The sequence below is a fragment of the Sarcophilus harrisii genome, chromosome 2 (genome assembly GCF_902635505.1).
Source record: "Sarcophilus harrisii chromosome 2, mSarHar1.11, whole genome shotgun sequence".
Taxonomy (NCBI): Eukaryota; Metazoa; Chordata; class Mammalia; order Dasyuromorphia; family Dasyuridae; genus Sarcophilus; species Sarcophilus harrisii.
This window is the reverse complement of record NC_045427.1, coordinates 455,070,675-455,090,041: the sequence shown is the minus strand read 5'-3', so window position 1 is coordinate 455,090,041 and position 19,367 is coordinate 455,070,675. Positions and strand designations below refer to the sequence as shown.

Here is a 19,367-nt window from a genome sequence, read left to right as displayed (position 1 = left end):
TCCAGGTGCTCACAAATAGCTGGTAGCCTGCCTCAGGGCTAAAATTGTTGACACCCAAGAACATATTTTAATATTTTGTTTTCCCAGAATAAGACATCTAAACAGTCTGTATAAGGTGAATGCCTTATTTCCAGGAGTGACACATGGAGGATACTGGAAAGGAAAGGAAGAAGGCCAGAGGACTACTGTGTGGCTCAAACTACAGCCTGTTGCAGGAGGGAAAGCAAAATCAATTACTGGCATCCCCTCCTGCTGTGAGAAACAACAAAAGGCAAAAGGGAGAGTTAAGTCACAAGTATGGAACATCATATCACAAACTGAGCCCACTCAGGTGGTGGGGAAAAAGGAAAACTTCTTCCCTCAAGGTCTTTGAATTGAGCAAGCTCCCTGGTCACCGCCACCATCTACCATATCTAGGAAAGGGAATCTCTGTTATACAAAAGCAATTATTTGTACATTTCCCACACTGCTTCCAGTTTACATCTAAAAGGCCAGGAAATGAAAGAGGGGGAATCACTAATTGTTGTTTGTGTAAAGTCTGATCTATACTACAAGTTTTCTCTATGTCCTGTAGTCGCCTCCTTCTCATTGGTACATCACAAATTGCCCCATGCTGCACAGATATTCAATAAATATTGAACTATGGATAACACTTATTCACATAGCCTTGACCCTCAAATCTTAAAATGGAAACTTGGTTTCAAGTTCTATCCAATATGTATTTCTTGAGATTCTGCTTTATTCAAAGGACTGGTTTTGTCATCATAATGGAGGATAAGGAGAAGAAAAAAAAAAAAAAGGACATTGTTCCTTGTGTTTCAGAAGTTTCCAATCTAGTTAAGGACAAGATTTGTGAATAAATCTTTAAAAATTAAAGAATTCAAAACTAATAGAAATGCTATATGGAATAAACTTAGGAAAGTTGTTCAGGAACTTTTGAGGCTAGCCCAGAACTTTCTAGAACAGGTCTTAATTTCATTTATTCCTTAACTCCACCTTATGACCTAGGTGGGCAAGAAACTACTTTCTCAAATGAATTTCTTCTTTAAAGGTTACCAATGAACTCTTAATTGTTTCACCAAAGGTTCTTTTTTTGGTCATGGTTCATCTTGAACTTCATGTTTTTATGCTTTTGACTCTGTTAACTTTCTTGTACAGAACTCTTCAAACACTGTATTCTGCTAGTTAGTTCCCTTACTAGCTTTATGACCACTCCTGATTCCTTTTCTTAACTGCCTTCTCTTTCTCCTTTAACTCTTTAAAGTTGGCTATGAAAAGAGATAAATTCTTAGATCTCTGCAATTCTCTCAATACATTCTCTTCTTCAGTGAGATCTTTTACTCCCCAAGTTTCCTTAGCACTACAAAAAAATGATTCTGAAACCTAGATATCCTGTACTAATTTAGCTCCAATTAATTTTCCATATCTATCAGTCACAACATTGATTCCTATATTCTCTCTAAATACTCTAAATATAATCCAATTTCCTGTCTCTATAACTCTATTCATTGTTTCCTTTGCCTGAAATTGATGACCAGAGTAGTTTCCCCAAGTGCTCAATGATATTTATTAAATGAAACAGAAAAGGCAGATCAAGGAGGGTTGAGATCTACTTGCTGAAGGTGAGACCTGAATTTAATCTTAATGGATAAATATATTTATCCAAGTATTTGAGAAATAGCATGAGCAGAAACATGTATACATGAAAATGTATACAATATGTGCAGAGGGACAGAAAATGCCTAAAGAAGAATGGGAAACTCACTTGGGTAAGTAAGGTGAAGTTATTTTATGGGTCTTGAATATCAGACTGAAGAGTTTAGACTTCATCTAGTAAGCAGCAGGGAGTCACTTAATGTTTGTAAGCAGAGAAAACAACATGAACAAAGTTATGCAGAAAGAAAATACTGGCAGAGTATATAGGCTCTCAGATCAAGACTGAAGACAAAGATACCAATTAAGTGATTCAAGAGTCTGTGTGTGTGTGTGTGTGTGTGTGTGTGTGTGTGACAGAGACAGAGACTGAAACAGAAAGGGAAAAGAGGAAGGCAGAGGGGGGAGGAAAAGATGGGAGGAAAGGAGAGAAATGAAAGAAAATATAGATGTGTAAAAACAAAGAATATCAATAAAAATTTGATTTTTAAAAACATAATCTAGGCAAGAAGAGGTCATCTAGACATTGGACTGTGGTAGAGGGATGAAAATGGGGCTCAAAGAACATACACCAAAAGTAGGGAATCACATGTTTCAAGGAAAATGAATCTTCTCTACTAGTGTTCATTAAGTACTGAGTGTCACGTACTTGCTTAGGTTAGAACAAAGTAGAAGCACAGTGTTTTTCCTTTAAACTAAAACTTGAAAGGCTTTCTGGCAGTCAATTTTTCTGAACATTTTCTAAACATACTAAAGCAAGCTTGTTCTAAAAAAAATATTTCTGGTTTTAACAATTAATTTGTAGTTAAGGAAACACTTGTAAGAAAACTTAATTGGATAGAACATAATGATTCATTAAGATGTGCAAAAACCCCCATGACCCCTCACCATTCTGATTTCCCTTCTCCCCCTACCCCCAATCCTAACCCAGGTATTAACTTACTGGCTGATGCCTTCAAAGGAAGCCTCCCGGCAGACACTGCCACTGTCCGTATTAACACCACGCTGAGAGGGAGGAGAAGACAAAAGAGAGCCATCTTTGTCAGTACAAGCTCCAAATCATCTTAACTTCTGGATTTCCAAAATTTTGATTACTCAGCCCACACAAGCACCACAAAGAGTGAGCAGGATGATACACTAACAAAGGCTTCAAAAGCCAATTCCCATCTTTCCTGTTCCCCAAAAGTTGAAACTATTTAACTGAATAACTTTTAATTCTGGTTTTGTTTACTTTCTCCTCTCATCTCACATGAGTGAAATGATGCAAAACCACAAGCTGCCTACAGCACTTTGGGGAAGGGAAAGGTAAGACAACATAACAGATGTCCCAGGATCCTTCATAAAAGTTTCCCCATGTGAGTCAATAAGGGCAATTGTCAGCTAATGGCTAGGCAGTTCACTAACTAAAGGAGGGAGTAACGAAAGGCCTGAGGATTCTAAATCTCCAGCCATGGATGACAAATCTAGTTTCCCTTTATTCTGCACACACAAATCCCATTAACATTAATAGATCCCAGAGAGTATTGTCAATATAGTCCATCTATAAGATAAGAAATCTTATACACGACAAGCATTTAATACTGTAAATCCACCAAGATGTACTATTTCCTTTTCCCTCCCCAGTGATAGAGAAACTCTGGAAGGAACAACAGAAGAAAAAAAGAGAAAAAATAAATAGTGATTCAGAGGTAAAAAATGAGTCATTGTTAGATTAGCAAGAGATTTTAAAATAATGTCTATTCCCCAAGAAACTGTCTGATTTTATTCCACAAATAGAACACATTAAAACAATTCTTTGCCCCATAATCATCCAATATAACTTCTCTGCTGAGCAGTCAAAACAACAGTTCAACAGAGACACCTTGCCAGAAGTGTTATAAAAAAAAATTAAGAAAAACTGTTTCTGTAAAGATCAACTAATGAAGAAGAAAAAAATCTTCTGGGCAAGTAAAGTGAGATGCATTTTTCTATTTTAAAAACTAGGACTTCAAGAAAATGGAAGAAATTCCACTGATATAAAATGGTAGATTACTTCAAGTGGAAATTCAAACCAAGGTTTTCCCACATCACAGTCCTAATACAATCACCAACCATCCCCAATATAACTTTATTAAATTCCTTCTGGACATATGATAGTTACAAATGCTAAAGGAAGATGCTGAGGCAACTGACCTTCAGAGCCTTACTCTGCTGAAATGCTCAATTCAAAATATAACTTCTTTATCAAAGAAAATTCAAAATGGATAAAATATAATGAGTTTATGCTGATGTTCCTTTTAATTTTCCCTAAGAATTGCAGGGAGAAAGTAAAGTAAAAAATAACTGAAACTCTAACATTTACACATTTTAAAATATGAAATATTGGGGTTAGAAGGGATTTAAGTCTATCACTTTCCAAATGGGGAAATTAGGCAGGGTAATGGCTTGCCCATGGCCACACAATGGAGTAACATCAGAGTAAGGACTAGATCTCACACATCCTGAGCCTCAATCCCATCATGCTTTTGCCATGAAATTTAGCCCAGTGCATCTGTGCTGGTGCTTTATTTGCTGTACTTGTCAGTACTCTCTTCTTGTTCTAGCTTTACTCTTTTAATAAGGTGGCACCTCTGTGTTCTACTAGTCAGTCACACTTGGAAGTTGCCATATGGCATATTGAAGAGATAGCCAACAGGGTGTCCTCACCCCAAGATCCTCAAATAGTGACAATGGAATGAGATTTCCACAAGTTATTGATGAGATTTAATCAAATGGTGAAGGAACTCATTAAATATTCATTCTTTTTTTTTTTTTTTTTTTTTTTTTTTTGCACTTCACTACTATATGACTTACCTACACAGAGAAAGGTTTACAATTCATTAACCTCTGTGGCAAACTAACACAAGCTACCAAAAAGTCTCTGAAAAAAACAAGCATCACTTACCAGAGTGAGAAGAACCGATGGACTCAATGAAGCCAAGACTTTGGCTATCTAAAATTTAGAACAGAAAATTGCAATTTGTTATTAGAATCCATTAAAAAGACATGATGCAAGTACCCTAGAAGCAAAAAGTTACCAAGGCCACCCACAGAAGTCACAGGTTTCTTGTTAGGCAATTAAAAGCAAATTGGTTTGAAAAAGATTCTCTTCAGTTTCATCATTCCTTTCTTTCCTAGATACTAGGAACCACGATCATTTAGAAGAGAAACAAAAACAAAACAAACAAACAAAAAAAATAGAACCACCCCAGGGACATGTGTTAACAGCAGTGTATCTTGTAGACTTGTCACGATCTGTCTCCATTTACCATCACGTAATGATTTCTAACAATTACAGTAGTTGAAACAAAGGGAGGTAATAGCATTTGGGAATTACATCTGCTATTGTCCTTGGGAAAGAGAGCGGGGACAGGAGATAACAAATGTGTAGGCTAATGGTTTTTTCCCTCCAAGATGACTATCAGGACACAGAAGTCAAGAATAATGCAAGAGAAATGTGGCCATTACCGTGCTGCCCAATAAAGCTGGTGCAGGCCAATGCTCCTCTCTGACACAGCTGTAAGCTGTATGTTTGTTGTTCAGTGCAGTGGATCATCTTTTATTGATTACAACTGCTTGAGTGGACCCCAGTTACCTCTGGGGGCAATGAAGCATTTCCAAGCCTATGCTGACTCCAGTCCTCTATCATTTCCATTGAGACCCATTAGCAGCTCACAGTCATCAGCATATTCTGTTCTCATGCCACAAAAAATTAAAGGAACACACAATGCTATATTTTGTCCACTAAACATTGAGAACCCTCACCAAACAGCTCATCAGTGTCAACCTGGAACTCTCATTTCCATAGGCCGGCGGTCCCTTGGGACCTCTTAACTTTTATGAAAGCTTGCCCACTAAATGCCCTTGCTTTCCTTCAAATGGTAGCCAGTGTTTTCAGGCAGACTGGCTTTTGTGACAATTTAAGGGGAAAGGAGACAAACACAGCATGGGGAAAATGCCTTGTGGGTTCACTGCTCCATTTTGAGAGTGTGCAACCACTTCCCAGTAGCACCAGACCAAAGTTCTCAACCAGGTCGTTTGCTACTCCAATGTTACTCAGTCTGTGGGAATGTGATTAAATGACCTTTGTTGCATTAATGACAGACCCAAGGTCGGTGATTTTGAACTGATCAGCCATACACGGAGGCCAAAGTCTCTGAATGAGTGATATTTTTTTCCCCCAGAAAACTAGTTTTAGTATTATCTTTAAAGAGCCAAAAACATTTTGAAAAATAATGACTACTGTAAGGTAAATTCTCTTTTTTTATAACCTACCTCTTGCCTTGTTGAACAGTGAGCATTAACTGAATGTACTTTAACCTTTTCTTGATGATTCGGTCATTATTATGAGCATAAATTATTGTCCTATGACAATTATGGGCTGTGATACATACAGAGATATCCTTGGTGTCTGAGAAGAAGGGCAGTTTGTTCCTACACTAAATCATACATGTTTCCAGTTCTTTTGGTCTTTTAGATTTTTCTCTTTCTTTCCTTGATGTCAGCTGTGACTCATTGCTTATGCTCTGCATCCATTATAACTTGAGAACAATTAAAGGGCACCTGAGGAAAGCAAATAACTATAAAACAAGTGAAAGAAGTCCGGGTTTGGAGTCAGAAGACTTGAATTCTAATCCAAATTCAGCCACTTACTACTCATGTCACCTTAGACAAGTTACTCTCTGGGTTTCAGTTTCCTTATTTGTAAAGTTAAGGAGTTGGGCTCTAAATTTCCTTCCAGCTTTAAAGCCTATGAATTTAAAATTGTTAAACTAATAACCTAAACTTCACAGACAATACTAAGCTAATAAGCCTTAATGAGGTATTCATACAGTCAGAAGGCACTTATTAATACCTACCCAGTACTACATGCTACTCGGTGCTACATATAACACAAATACTGTATTACTACATACAATACAAAAGAAACACAGCTCCTGCCCTCAATAAGCTTAAATTCTATAAGGAGTAAAGATGGGGGTCGAGGAGAGAGTCATGATACAACATGTTCACAGATAGCTATAAAATATATACAAAGCCACTGAGAGGAAAGCAAAGTACTAACATTTTTCAAATTAAATACCAGGAGCTCTGAGATAGCTATTTTTGTCACCTTTCGAGGTTCTTTTCAACTTTTTCCACATTTGTGGATATCTTACAGTTAATTGAAAATGCTTTGAATGTGACCACTGGATGCAATTTTATTAGAAAGTTCTTTCTTACATACATACTAGAGGAAATTCATAGAGCTTCCTGTCATCCTGGGATATCCTAACAGTTGGGGGCACACAAAATCCAACTGAGCCAATTGAAAGGTAATATTCCTGCCTCTCTCCACCATCCATTCTTCTATGATTGTCTTGATCATAAATAACTATTCATTCTAGGGATGAAGTATTATTCCAAATTCCCAGAGCTTAGCAATCTGTTTTCCTGTCCTGTCTCCCAAGGGAGTTAAAAGAGCAAAAGGGTAAGAGATTTTACAGACTCCATCTCATTTTTTGTGGAATTGACTCTTTTTGTATACTCTCAAGAGACAGTTGAGGTAGGTGGACTAGACAGGTTAAGGTAAGGCTCCTTTCTGCTTACTTTAGTCTACTCAATAAATCCTTCTTGGGAGCTAAGACACAAAGGATGCTGTTAAAAATGAAAACTGGCCCCTAGCCTCTAAGTTCACCATTCAGGAGTCCTCCTTTCTTATAGCAAAGAATGCCTCTATTTTTACTGAAAAGCACTGGAATTGTAAACCAATTTATTAGAATTTTGTACTCCCCCCTTCCCCTTTTTAATGAATTTTTTTTTTCATCTTGAAATAAAAATGCCAGTCAGTGGTTGAGTAGGCTGTTGCACAGAGATGGATTCAACAGAGATCACAGAAATAAATCACTGGCAGCATCAGGTATAAACTCCAGGATTCCAGTTCCTAAGGCACCTAGTATTAGCCAACAGACCACGTATACTTCAAGGTTTAAGAGAGAGGACATACTAATATCTGGGGCTTCAAAGGACACTGATGTTAAGATGTATCTTACCAGAGCAGAAACAAAATGTGAAAAGAGTGTCCATGTGACTAGCATTGGAGCAGCAACAAGTCACAATTCAAACTCAGTGGGTTCCTCACTGCCTTGGATGCTTAAAGAGACTGTAGATAACTGGCAAGACACCTTGTTTCATGCATGCAAATAATTTTTGAAATTATTTTAGATGTTCCAATCAAGGATGTTAAAATGACAGGTCATATCCATATTAATACAATTCCTAATCATTATTAGATATCACAAAGAGCATGGCGCCTAAAGATATAGGAAAAGCAGGATTTATTCAGAGCTGGGCACTATGGGAGACCTGGGAAAGAAGATATAATATTTTGGGAAAATAAGAAGATAAAAATAGCCAAAAAATACTACTAGGCAAGGTACATCATGTGCTAAACTAAATGAGACTGTATTCCAAAAGGATGAGAAAAGACATATTTTAATCATAATAATCATAATGCTAACATTTATATAGCACCTTAATGTTTACAAAGTACTTTACATATATTATCTCACTTGGTCACTCTAACAGATAGTTGCTATTATTGTTTTCATTTTACCAATGAGGAAACTAAAGCAGAGATAGGCTAAGTGACTTGTCCAGGATCATACAGCTAGTCATTGACTGAGACAAGATTCAAGTCTAGCTGTTTCTGATTCCAAGAGTATTTTGATCCAAGTCAGTAAGAGAAGGCTTCAGGAAGAGAGAAATTCTAACCAAGTGTTCCAGGATTTAAAGGGACACTGAAAAGGAAGGAGGTCTTTCAATGCAAGGAGAAATAATATAAACAAAGAAACCAAGGCAGTAATGAGCATGAAATAGATGGTGAAGTTAATTGCACCTGGTTTGCTTTTCCAGAGCCACCCAGATGCCAGCCCCAAATGAAAGCTTCATTCCCCACAACATCCCACCCTAAATCATCTCCAAGAAGCACAGAAAAGGCTATCCCACCATATCTTCCTTAACCCTACATCAAGAAAGCCCTCAAAACTCTTTCTTGGAAAGAAAATGCTCTCCAGGCCAAGCAAAGAGAGAGATTTGTTCTACAGGGGAGACTGGGTGTGGAGAAAGTCAGACTCTGTTACCCAAGCAGTTACACAGAGGAGTCAGCCCCAGCTCTTGGCAGAAGATGCTTTTGAATTCCTTACTTTTCTAAAGATGGCCAGGTGCACAAGCCCACGGAGAACATCTGTTCATGGGAGAGTTTGGAAGGGAAACCGTGGCTGTGCAATTGCAGTTGTTCGCTATTTCTGTAAATGTTTCTATTTGGGCTAAGTTAAGAGGATGAAGCTGGAGTTTTATTTGTGAGGAATCAGCCAACTTAGGGAAAAGAAGAGAGTAGCATCCATGACTGTCTATGGTGAGGTCATAAAGTCCCCAAGGTTCTCCATCAAGCAGTCTCTCCACTGATGAGCCTCATGGAAATTATTATGGTCAGAGTGTATGTGTGCCCTGAACACAAACTTCTTTTGACTCTTCAGATATAGAAGGGATCAGATCTACTCAGGAATGAAAACACACAATTCTAATGTGCCCCATTCTGCTAGCTGAATCAGCTGCTCTCTGCATGTGAAGTATTCTGGTAAGTGTATTAACTCTAAATTACTTCCTACTGTTCACTAAATGGTGCCCTCAGGGCCTGAAATACTTGGACATGTTTAAAGCTTCATTTACCTATATCTAAGGATGTACCTGATAGAATTAGGTCTAAAAGGCAAAAATCATCTATTTTGTACCCTAAATCTCTGTCACTAGTTAATGACCAATACTGAAGAACAATTAGCATATTCATTAATTAGAATCTTATTTACAGTTTTGGGTGGAATCTTTTTCTTTCTTTCTTTTTTAAAGGGCCAGTCTCCTGATTTCACCCAGGCTAGAGATGGAAAGTTTACTCACGGGCTAGATATCAGCATGGGAGCTTTGACCTTTCCGATTTAGACAGTGACCCTCCTTCAGAGCAAGAGATTCACTGGTCTCAGCCTTGTCAAGAGCTGGGGTTAAAAGTGTGTGCCACTCTGCCTGGCCTGCAGAGTCAGAATAGGGCATCAGACAGAGCTATGCTGTAAGGCCAGACTTTAACCCAGGAATTCCCCCCTCCTGCAACAATGACCAATCCAGTGAACCATGAGACAAAAACAAAAATTCATTCATTTTAACTCAGATCCTCTGACTCTACTGAAATCATTGATGTCTTTTAAGATATGTAATGCATTTGAATTTCTACTCCCTCACATATCATGAGCAGAGATCCAGAGTCAGTAGATACTAAACTTCAGGCAGGTGAAGAAGATGGCAGAGAGACAGAGGGAAGGAGTAAGGGTTCTCTTAACTCACAAAGATCCTTCCAAAAGGACTCTGATTCCAAAATTTCTAACTTCAATTTCATAAAGTATAAACTGATTGTTGTCTGAGCTGTAAATTGTAGAAGCACCACCACAACTTATATAAGAAATTCTTCTATAAGAAAGCATAGAACACTGAGGAGGCATACAGAGGATAAAAAGAGAAATAAAGAAAAATATTTCTAGTGTAGAACAAGGTCCAAAAATTTACACTAAGGGAAATATTAATAGGATAGCGTCAGATCTGGGTTTCAAAAAGCAGCTCTGTGAAGGAGACAGATCACAGGCAGAGATCCCAATTAAGTGGCTAACATTCTAGTCCATGAAAGTGGTGATAAAGGCCTAAACTGGGGTGGTAATTGTGTGAGCAGAGAGAAAGAGATATATGCAAGATATGCTGTATCTTGTATACAATGACAATAACACTTGGAACCTGGCTGGATATAGGGGCTGAGGGGGAAAGGAAAAGGCAAATAGTAGAGGGTGACTCTACAATGCAGACCCAGGGGACTGGAAGAATGGTGATGTCACGGACAGAATTAAGAGAGTGAAAGGAAGGTGATGGGAGAGAAAAGTAAATTCCAATTTTCGACATGCTGAGTTGAAGATGCCTGTTCAAGGTGGAGTTAACCATCAGGGAGTTAGAAATATAGGACTGGAGCTAGGTCTGTTTAGAGATGACAGGAAACCAGTGGGAGAATATCTAGAGAGAAAAGAAGAGCAACCAGAACCAAAAACCCAGTTTCTGTTGTACAGAAGAGTGTGAAAATTAGGGAATTAGCATAAATTAGGTAAAATTACTCTTTGGATGAATTACAGTCAACAACTATTAGTTAAAACAACAAAAAGACACTCACGTCATCTGAATACTGCACATCATCCACAGCGTACTTCTCCTTGAAGTGCTCACGAGAGTGAATCCTTTAAAAAGATACAATAGAAGTGATTGGTTAGTGTCACAGCATGGGCTATATCTAATTAATGTCAATGAAAAAAAAAAAACAGTACTCAGGAAAGCATGCATCCCCAGAATACCAATTAATTAACCAAAAAGCATTTATTAAATACCATCTATGTGCCACACTGTAGGAAAAAAAAAAAAAAAAAAAGGGAAAGGATTCCTTACCCCAATGGAGTTCTCATTCTATCTGAACACCAAGGGAAACTAAAGATTCTAAAGGTGGAACTAAAGATAGAATACACATCAGGTGCTGAAAAAGTCAGTCTGTACCAGGGCATGAAAGGAAAAGATGCAATGGGAACAACAGTTTGGCTGAAATGTAGAATACAAAAATAAGGATTGTTCATATAAAGTCTGGAAAAGTAGTTTCCTCAGTCCCTGAGCAAGAAAGGATCTGTGTCTTAGGTATAACAACTTCAGCAATTGTGTGGAAGATAGATGTGGGAAGGGGGAAACTTGAGGCAAGAAGACCAATCAGGAGATTAGTTTAAGCAGGAAGTGAGAAAGGCCTTGGCTTTTAAGCCAAGACCTGGTTAAAATCTTGGCTTTATGAATAAAAAGTAATAATGATAATAGCTAACATTTATATAGTGCTTACAATATGCCAGGCACTAAGCTAAGTGCTTGACAAATATTGTCTCATTTGATCTTCCCAACAAAATTGGGAGGTAGATGCTATTATTATAACCCCCGTTTAACAGATAAGAAAATTGAGGCTCATAGAGGTTAAGGGACTTGCCCAGTGTACACAGCTAATAAAGGTAGTAAGTGTCTAAGGACGGATTGGAACTCAGATCCTCCAGACTCTAAGCCCAGAGCTCTATTTATTTAGCCACTGGGCTGCTTCCTTGGAGAAATGGAGACAGATGTTGAAACCTATGGATGTAGAATCTACGTAACATGACAACCAAACACAAATTGGGAACGAAGAGGCTGGCCAAAGCGAACCCTTTAAATCTAGCTTTGTTCCCACCCCTTTCCATCTCTTCCAGTAGAATGGTTCGTGTATGTTCCCTCTTCTCTCATTCTAAATCATTTCCTATCTAGCAGCTCATTCCCTTCTGCCTGCAAACATTCCCAAGTAAACATCTCCAGTGCTTAATCTCTCATTTGATTTTACCATCCCCTCAAGCTATCATCCTCTTTTTCTCTCTTTCCTTTCACAGTCAAATTCCTAGGAAAAGCTATTGCTGTTATTGCTTCGAATTTCTCCCCTTTTATTTCTCAATTGCAAATGATACTGAAATTGTGCATCTTGGTGACTGGAAGGCTAGTGCCCTCCACAAAAAGTGAAGTATTTTCAAGGAGAGGTGATGAATCTGTGCTGGGCATATTAAATGTAAAATGCCTAAGGGAACATCTAGTCCTAGGCAGAGACCAGACAGAATAAAAAGAAGCAGAATAGGATCTCACCAACATCTTCATAGAGATGATACCTAACCTATGCATATAGCTTGTAAGTAAAAAGCTATAATTAAAAAAAGAGAGATGATATCTAAATCAATAAAAGATGAAGAAGTCACTATGAAAGAAAGGGAAAAAGAGGCAGGATGGAACTTAGGGGTAAACCTATAGTTGCTAGATAGGAAATATATGATAGCCAACAAGAGAGATTGAGAAAGATCAGTCTAACTGATAGAATATAAACCAAGATGGAACCGTCTCACAAAATCCCAAAAAGGAAAGAGTAACTAGAAGAATGAAGTCCACATGTCAGGCATAGAGCCTGACTTCATTCTTCTAGTTACTCTTCACTGTCTCAAACACTTACCAGATATGTGTCTCAGGCTCTGCACTTATAAATAGGGATAATAATAGCACCTAACTCCCAAAGCTATTGTGAGGATCAAATGAGTTAACATATTAAAGGTGCTTTGGAAAGCACGGTAATACAATGGACAGAGTGCTGGACTGAAGTTAGCAAGACTCAAATTCCTGAGGTCAAATTGGGCCTCAGACACTTACTAGTCATATGACCTTGTTTGCCTCATCTGTAAAATAAGCTGGTGAAGAAAATGGCAAATCAGCTCTTTGTCAAGAAAATCCCAAACAGGGTTACAAAGAGTCAGACATGACTGAAAAATAATTGAACAAAATGCTATTCTATAAATGCTATCTATCATCACCATCATCATCATTAAATGTTCAATGAAAAGAGGTCAAGAAAAAAAAGAGCTTATGAAAGACACTCAGTTTTGGTAAGTAAGCAATAATTTGTAACATGACAAGAGTAGCTTCAACTGGTTACAGACTACAAAGTGTTGAGAAATAAAAGGGGAGAAATTCGAAGCAATAACAGCAACAGCTTTTCCTAGGAATTTGACTGTGAAAGGAAAGAGAGAAAGAGGATGATAGCTTGAGGGGATGGTAAAATCAAATGAGAGATTAAGCACAGGAGATGTTTACATGGGAATGTTTGCAGGTAGAAGGGGATGAGCTACTAGATAGGAAATGATTTAGAATGAGAGAAGGGGGAACATACATGAACCAATCTACTGGATGAGATGGAAAGGGGTGGGAACAAAGCTAGATTTTAGGGGTTCAGCTTGGCCAGGAAAGGAGCTACCTCTTCATCGGAGAATTAAAGTCAAGGAGAGAGATGATGACAAGGAATTGTGAAATATAGAAAAAAGAAAAGAGAGGTCCTAGTAATAGCCTATGTTTTCTCAATAAAGAATGACAGAATTCTCTCAGCTTTGAGGATGAGCAGAGGAATACTATAAATAGGAAGAGAAAAAAGTTTAGAGTAACCTTTAAAGGGAGTTCAATAAAGAATAGATTTGGAAGGAATAAAAAGACTGTCTTGCTGCAATGATGACCGAGTTGAAGTTAGATTACAGATTTGTAGTAGGTTAGTCAGCAGGATTGTGTGACTTCTTATCATCACTGTCCAAGTAAGCAAAGAGCAAAAGTAATCCAGAACTGAGAATTAGCCAGGTATAATTTGCAACAGGACACAGTGCAAAGGATTTAACAGCTCAGATTTAAATGATTAACTCTTTCCCAGTCACACAGCTAATAACTGTCTAAGGCCACATTTAACTCAGGTTTCCCTTATTTTAGGCACAGTACTCTATCCATTACATCACCTGGAATAATTTTTGAGGTCATGAAACTATGTAACTGGATTCAGGAATCCTAGACAGAAATAGGGAAGTTCAGAAGCAGGTAGAGTAATAAATTTAGAGGAAAAGATAAACTTCAGTTTTAGACAAATTGAGTCTGAGATGCCTAAGAGATATCCTCAATGTGAAATATTCAATAAACAACAAGAAGTGTATGAATGAAGTTTCACTGTGAAAAGGAGGCAAAGTATACCCCCAAAATTTGAAAACAATATGGTGCTTATTGTTTCTCAAATCAAGCAATTCATATCATGACTCCAGGTATTGTAATTGTTTTTCCCCACACTTAGTATGCTCTCCTACCTCATCTCCATCTCCTGACTTTTCTGGCTTCCTTCAACTCCCAGCTAAACTCCTACCTTTTACAAGGTTTTTCTCAGTCCCCCTTAATGCTAGTGCTCTGTTGATCACCTCCAATTGGTCCTGTACATATCTTGTTTGTGTGTATTTGTTCTCATGTCTACCCCATTAGATTGAGCTCATTGGGAGTAGGGATTGAATTTGTCTGTCTTTACATTCCCAGAGACTTAGCACAGAACCTGGCACATAATAGGCACCAAAATACTTGACAGAGGAGAAAATGTTCCTGAATTCCAGGAGGTAAACTTTTGACTCATCTGACCCAGAACTAAGCTGCCAAGCCACTTTCCAGACATTTCCGAACCACACCACCATAGATATACCATCCTACCCCTCAGCTCCCTGATAAGTGCTATTTTCTCACATTAGAACTTAAGCTTCTCAACTTGCAACTATGCTCAAAAATTATCAAACTGTGCATACCCTTTGACCCAACAGTATTACTACTGGGATTATATCCCAAAGAGATCTTAAAGGAGGGAAAGGGACCTGTATGTGCACGAATGTTTGTGGCAGCTCTGTTTGTAGTGGCCAGAAACTGGAAACTGAGTAGATGCCCATGAATTGGAAAATGGCTGAATAAATTGTGGTATATGAATATTATGGAATATTATTGTTTTATAAGAAATGACCAGCAGGATGATTTCAGAGAGGCCTGAAGAGACTTACACGAACTGATGCTGAGTGAAATGAGCAGATCATACACAGCAACAACAAGACTATACAATGTAGATCGATTCTGATGGGCATGGCTCTCTTCAACAATGGAATGATTACCAGTTTGCTTGCATTTTTGTTTTCTTCCTCAGGGGTTTTTTTCCCCTAGATCCAATTTTTCTTACGCAGCAAGATAACTGTATAAATATGTATACATACGTTGGATTTAACATATTAACATGTATTGGACTACCTACCATCTAGGGGAGGGGGTGGGAAGGAAGGGAAATTTTGGAACAGGTGGTTTTGCAAGGGTTAATATTGAAAAAATTACCCATGCATATGTTTTATAAATAAAAAGATATAATAATAAAAAAAGAAAAAAGAATTTAAACTTTTGGAAGGCAGGGACCACATTTCTTGTTTATGTTTGTATCCCAAGCACTTAGCACAGCACATATAAGGAATTCATTCAGACCTAGCAAAAATTCCCTGTGTTGAATGTCTATTCTGCTCAAGGATCCATTTTCCTTCAGGTGAGTATCTCAGTGTTAATGTGGCTAGGCTCAGTCCAGGACATTGGCTAAGGAACCTACATAGAGATAAACTAAGGATCTGCAACTAGGATCTGAGAACAGAACAGAAAAGAATGGCCTGTTTTGGGATTAGTTATTTTCAGAAAGTATTTGTTTTAATGAACTCTGAGTGCAAAGTAAAGAATAATTTTCTTTTTCTTACTTTTTTTGAAATATGATTAATATGGAAATATATTTTGCATGATTTTACATATATAATTGATATTATATTGCTTGCCTTCCTAGTGGGTGAGGAAGAAGGTGGGAGAGAGGGAAAGAATTTGGAACTCAAAATTTAAAGAGAAAAGAATGTTAAAAATAAAATAACAAATTAAAAAAATTTTTTAAACCCTCAAAAAAAAAAAAAAAAAAAAAAAAAAAAAGAGATGCATTTGTTTCTGAGCCTGCCCTAATCTGAACCCTTCCTTCTGTAATTTGAATATGTTTTTCTGAGTTCCCTGGGCAAAGAGAAGAATGAAGTACCTACTTGGCTAAATAGGGAATCTCAGTTCCTTGTATATAATATTCAATCTCCTCTGAGCCATTTCTGCTCCAGTCATTGTGTCAAAACAGTATGATAGAGTTGAAACAATTTGGAGCTAATGGAGTGGGGATGTTCAAATCTGACCTTAATTTTCTCATCTGTAAAATTAGGATGTTAGACTAGATCAAAAGGTCTCTTACAGTTCTAAATCTATGACTCTATAGCATAATACATGTTTCTATTTGCTGTAGGTTGTAAAATTGCATAATGGGTCAACCTTTCTAGTAAAGAAAATTGAAAAACTTCTGTAGGCTATCTGTTGTCTTGGGATCGAATCTATTCACACCTTTCCAGGTGGCTGAAGGCACTAAATGATAATTAAAACTCATTATTAGTCTTCCTTCACACAATATTATGGGGTGGAAGCTAAAATCTACAAAAAGGATCCGTACCTATAGAGGGAAGATCATATGATCATAAAATCCTTATTTTTGAGATTAGAAAACTGAGAAAAAAAAAGGTTAAATAAATGTCTGGGTAACAAACTAGTAAGTGTCTGAAGTGGGATTTGAACCTCAAGTCTTTCTAACTCCAAGTTTGATACTCTAGTCACCATAACATCATAACTTGTAGGACCTGACAAAAGGCCAGTTTCCCTTGATTTACTATGAACCCTATTCCTCTAAACAGACCATCTCCTGGAGGTTACCCTTGAATTACAATAACGACTAAAATTCAGGTTGACTTTGCAGGGGGCCAAACTGACTCCTGCTCTCCAGGAACCATTGTTTATTTCCAAAGAGAGCCTGCTATAGAATCTGACTCCCTTTTTACAATGCAAGCCCAGTCTCACTGGGCAAACAAGAGAAAAAACAGCTGGAGGTCCTATACTTCCGTCCCACCAGTATGTCTCAATCACATTTTAATTTGTCTTGAGGAAACATGGTAGATCAATATCAAGGCTGAACAACAGGTCTCCTGGGTTCTTCCTTCAAGTTTCAGATTTAATTTCAAGCTTCACTTGTAATCAATTAATATTGAGTTCTCACAATTCGCTATATGCCATTACAGGCATCAGAAAAAATAAGGTCAACCCCTCATTTAGCATACTTACAGTCCACCCCTCTCAGGTGCCACTCAGCATATCTGTCCAGTATCATTATTTACATTTACATTATTACATGGGCATTCTGTATGCGTCTGAGGAGCCCCAGCAAGTCTTAACCAAGTCAAGCTTCTCCCTAATTATCCATAAAACAGTAAGGGTCACCTATCAAGGAAAGGGGCTGGCCTAAAGAATCTCAAAGCTATCTTCCAGCTCCATAGCTATGATCCTATGAAGACGAGATACCCGAAACCATTCCCCACCCCATTAAAGATGCTTTAGAGTCACAGCTGTGACCCTGTGTGATCTTTATAACATCTCTGGGAAAAAGCACAGCAGCAATTATCATCCCCATTTTACAGATGAAGAAATAGAATCCATGAGATTAAGAGACCAGAACAAGAACTTAATCTAGGGGTTTCTCTTTTCAACTGTGACAGTCTCCTGTTGATCTCTCTTCTTCAAGGCTCTTCCCCTCTCCAGGTCATACACCACCCAGCTACCAAAGAGATTTTCCTTTAGCATAGATTTGACCACATTACTCTCTTATTCAAACTCCAAAAGCTGCATATTTCCTAGGGTATCAAATATAAGCTCTCCTTTATAGCTTTTAAAGACATCCACAACCTATCTTTCTAACCCCAAACTCTTTCTAATCTCATAATACATTACTCTACAATTCAAACAAACTGATCTTCCCTCTGCTCTTCACACATGGCACTTCATCTCTGGTCTCCATTATTTCCACTGGTCATTCCTCCTCTCTACCCATATTACCTGTGTGGACAATGAATTGTCTCTGGCCCTCAATTTCCTCATCTATAAAATAAGGGAGTTGGACTAGACCTTAAGATCCCTTCCAGTTGTAACCAATCATCCTATGGCATAAAATGTTCCCATATGATGTAGCTTATAAAATTTCATAATAAGGTAATCTTTTTGGTAAGGAAAAAACCTCTCTCTTTTGTTTTGTGGTAAAATCTATTTGAACTCTATTCACACCTAACCATTCCCACCATCACCACCACCACCACCATCATCATTATCATCATCAAGAAAAGCTCATCACCAGAAAATTATACCTCTCTGAAACTGCATCAGTTTTGGTATTCATTCCTCACCAGCATCTTTAGTAACCTTTCATTCTTTGATTGGAGGGCAGGAGCATAGGATAAAAAATTCCTCCCCAAATCTCCTCTTAAAAAGGCTCACACCAAACTTTTCCTCCTGTTTTTAAAGATTCTTTTTGAGTGTTATTTTTCACTATTAAATTGTAAGCTCCTTGAGAGTAGGAGCTTTCTTTTTCTTATATGTATACCCAATACTTACCACATAGTAGGCATTTAATGTTTATTGAACTGAAATTTATTTCTAGAATGTGCTATTTCCTCACCTTTACCTCACAAAATATCTCTCTTCACAGCTCAACTCTCACTTTCTACAAGAAACTACAAGCATACCACTAATTGAAAGTGCTCTCCACATCAACTATCCTGTATGTATATTTATTCTATATGTACTTATATCTGTACTTGTCAGATAGAATACAAACTTCTTGATTAGCTCTATGCTTGTTTCCTTCTCTGTTTAACTTTTGCATCTAGCACAGTGTCTGGCACATAGGAGGCACTAAGTAAATGCTTGTTAACTCCCTGAATGATTTCAATAAAGTTCCAGTTATATAGCCACACAGCCACACAGGACTAAGCATCACAGCCATCACCTTCAGGAATTTCTTTTACTTTATAAGACCCTCCTTCCTGCTAAGGGAGGACTTGTTAACTTGGGATGTCCCATACTCAACACTAATCTCACCACAGCTCCCAGCCTTGACCAAGCAGAAACTACTGGGCAACGCTCTAAGGACTGAGTCATAGATTCCTCCTTATATCCCCTAAGTGACAACAAGCAGAGGATCATGGGATTTAGAGATTAGAGATTTGAGATCATCTAAGAACCAACCACTTGTCAAAAATGTTATAATAGGGATTCTTTTCATAGATGGGCTGGTCTGTGTTGGCGCGGAGATTACTTCTGATTCTCAAATT

General features: G+C 37.8%; 1 protein-coding gene across 1 annotated transcript in view; it reads right to left on the bottom strand.

Moving 5' to 3' along the window:
* Positions 1-19,367, bottom strand: part of PEPD (peptidase D) — a 251,936-nt gene that overhangs the window by 185,166 nt on the left and 47,403 nt on the right. The window contains exons 4-6 of the mRNA XM_031954371.1: positions 10,910-10,973; positions 4,577-4,624; positions 2,597-2,658 (exon numbers count right to left, since the gene is read on the bottom strand). Of these exons, the coding sequence (XP_031810231.1) occupies positions 2,597-2,658; positions 4,577-4,624; positions 10,910-10,973 (174 nt within the window). The remainder of the gene's footprint in view (positions 1-2,596; positions 2,659-4,576; positions 4,625-10,909; positions 10,974-19,367) is intronic.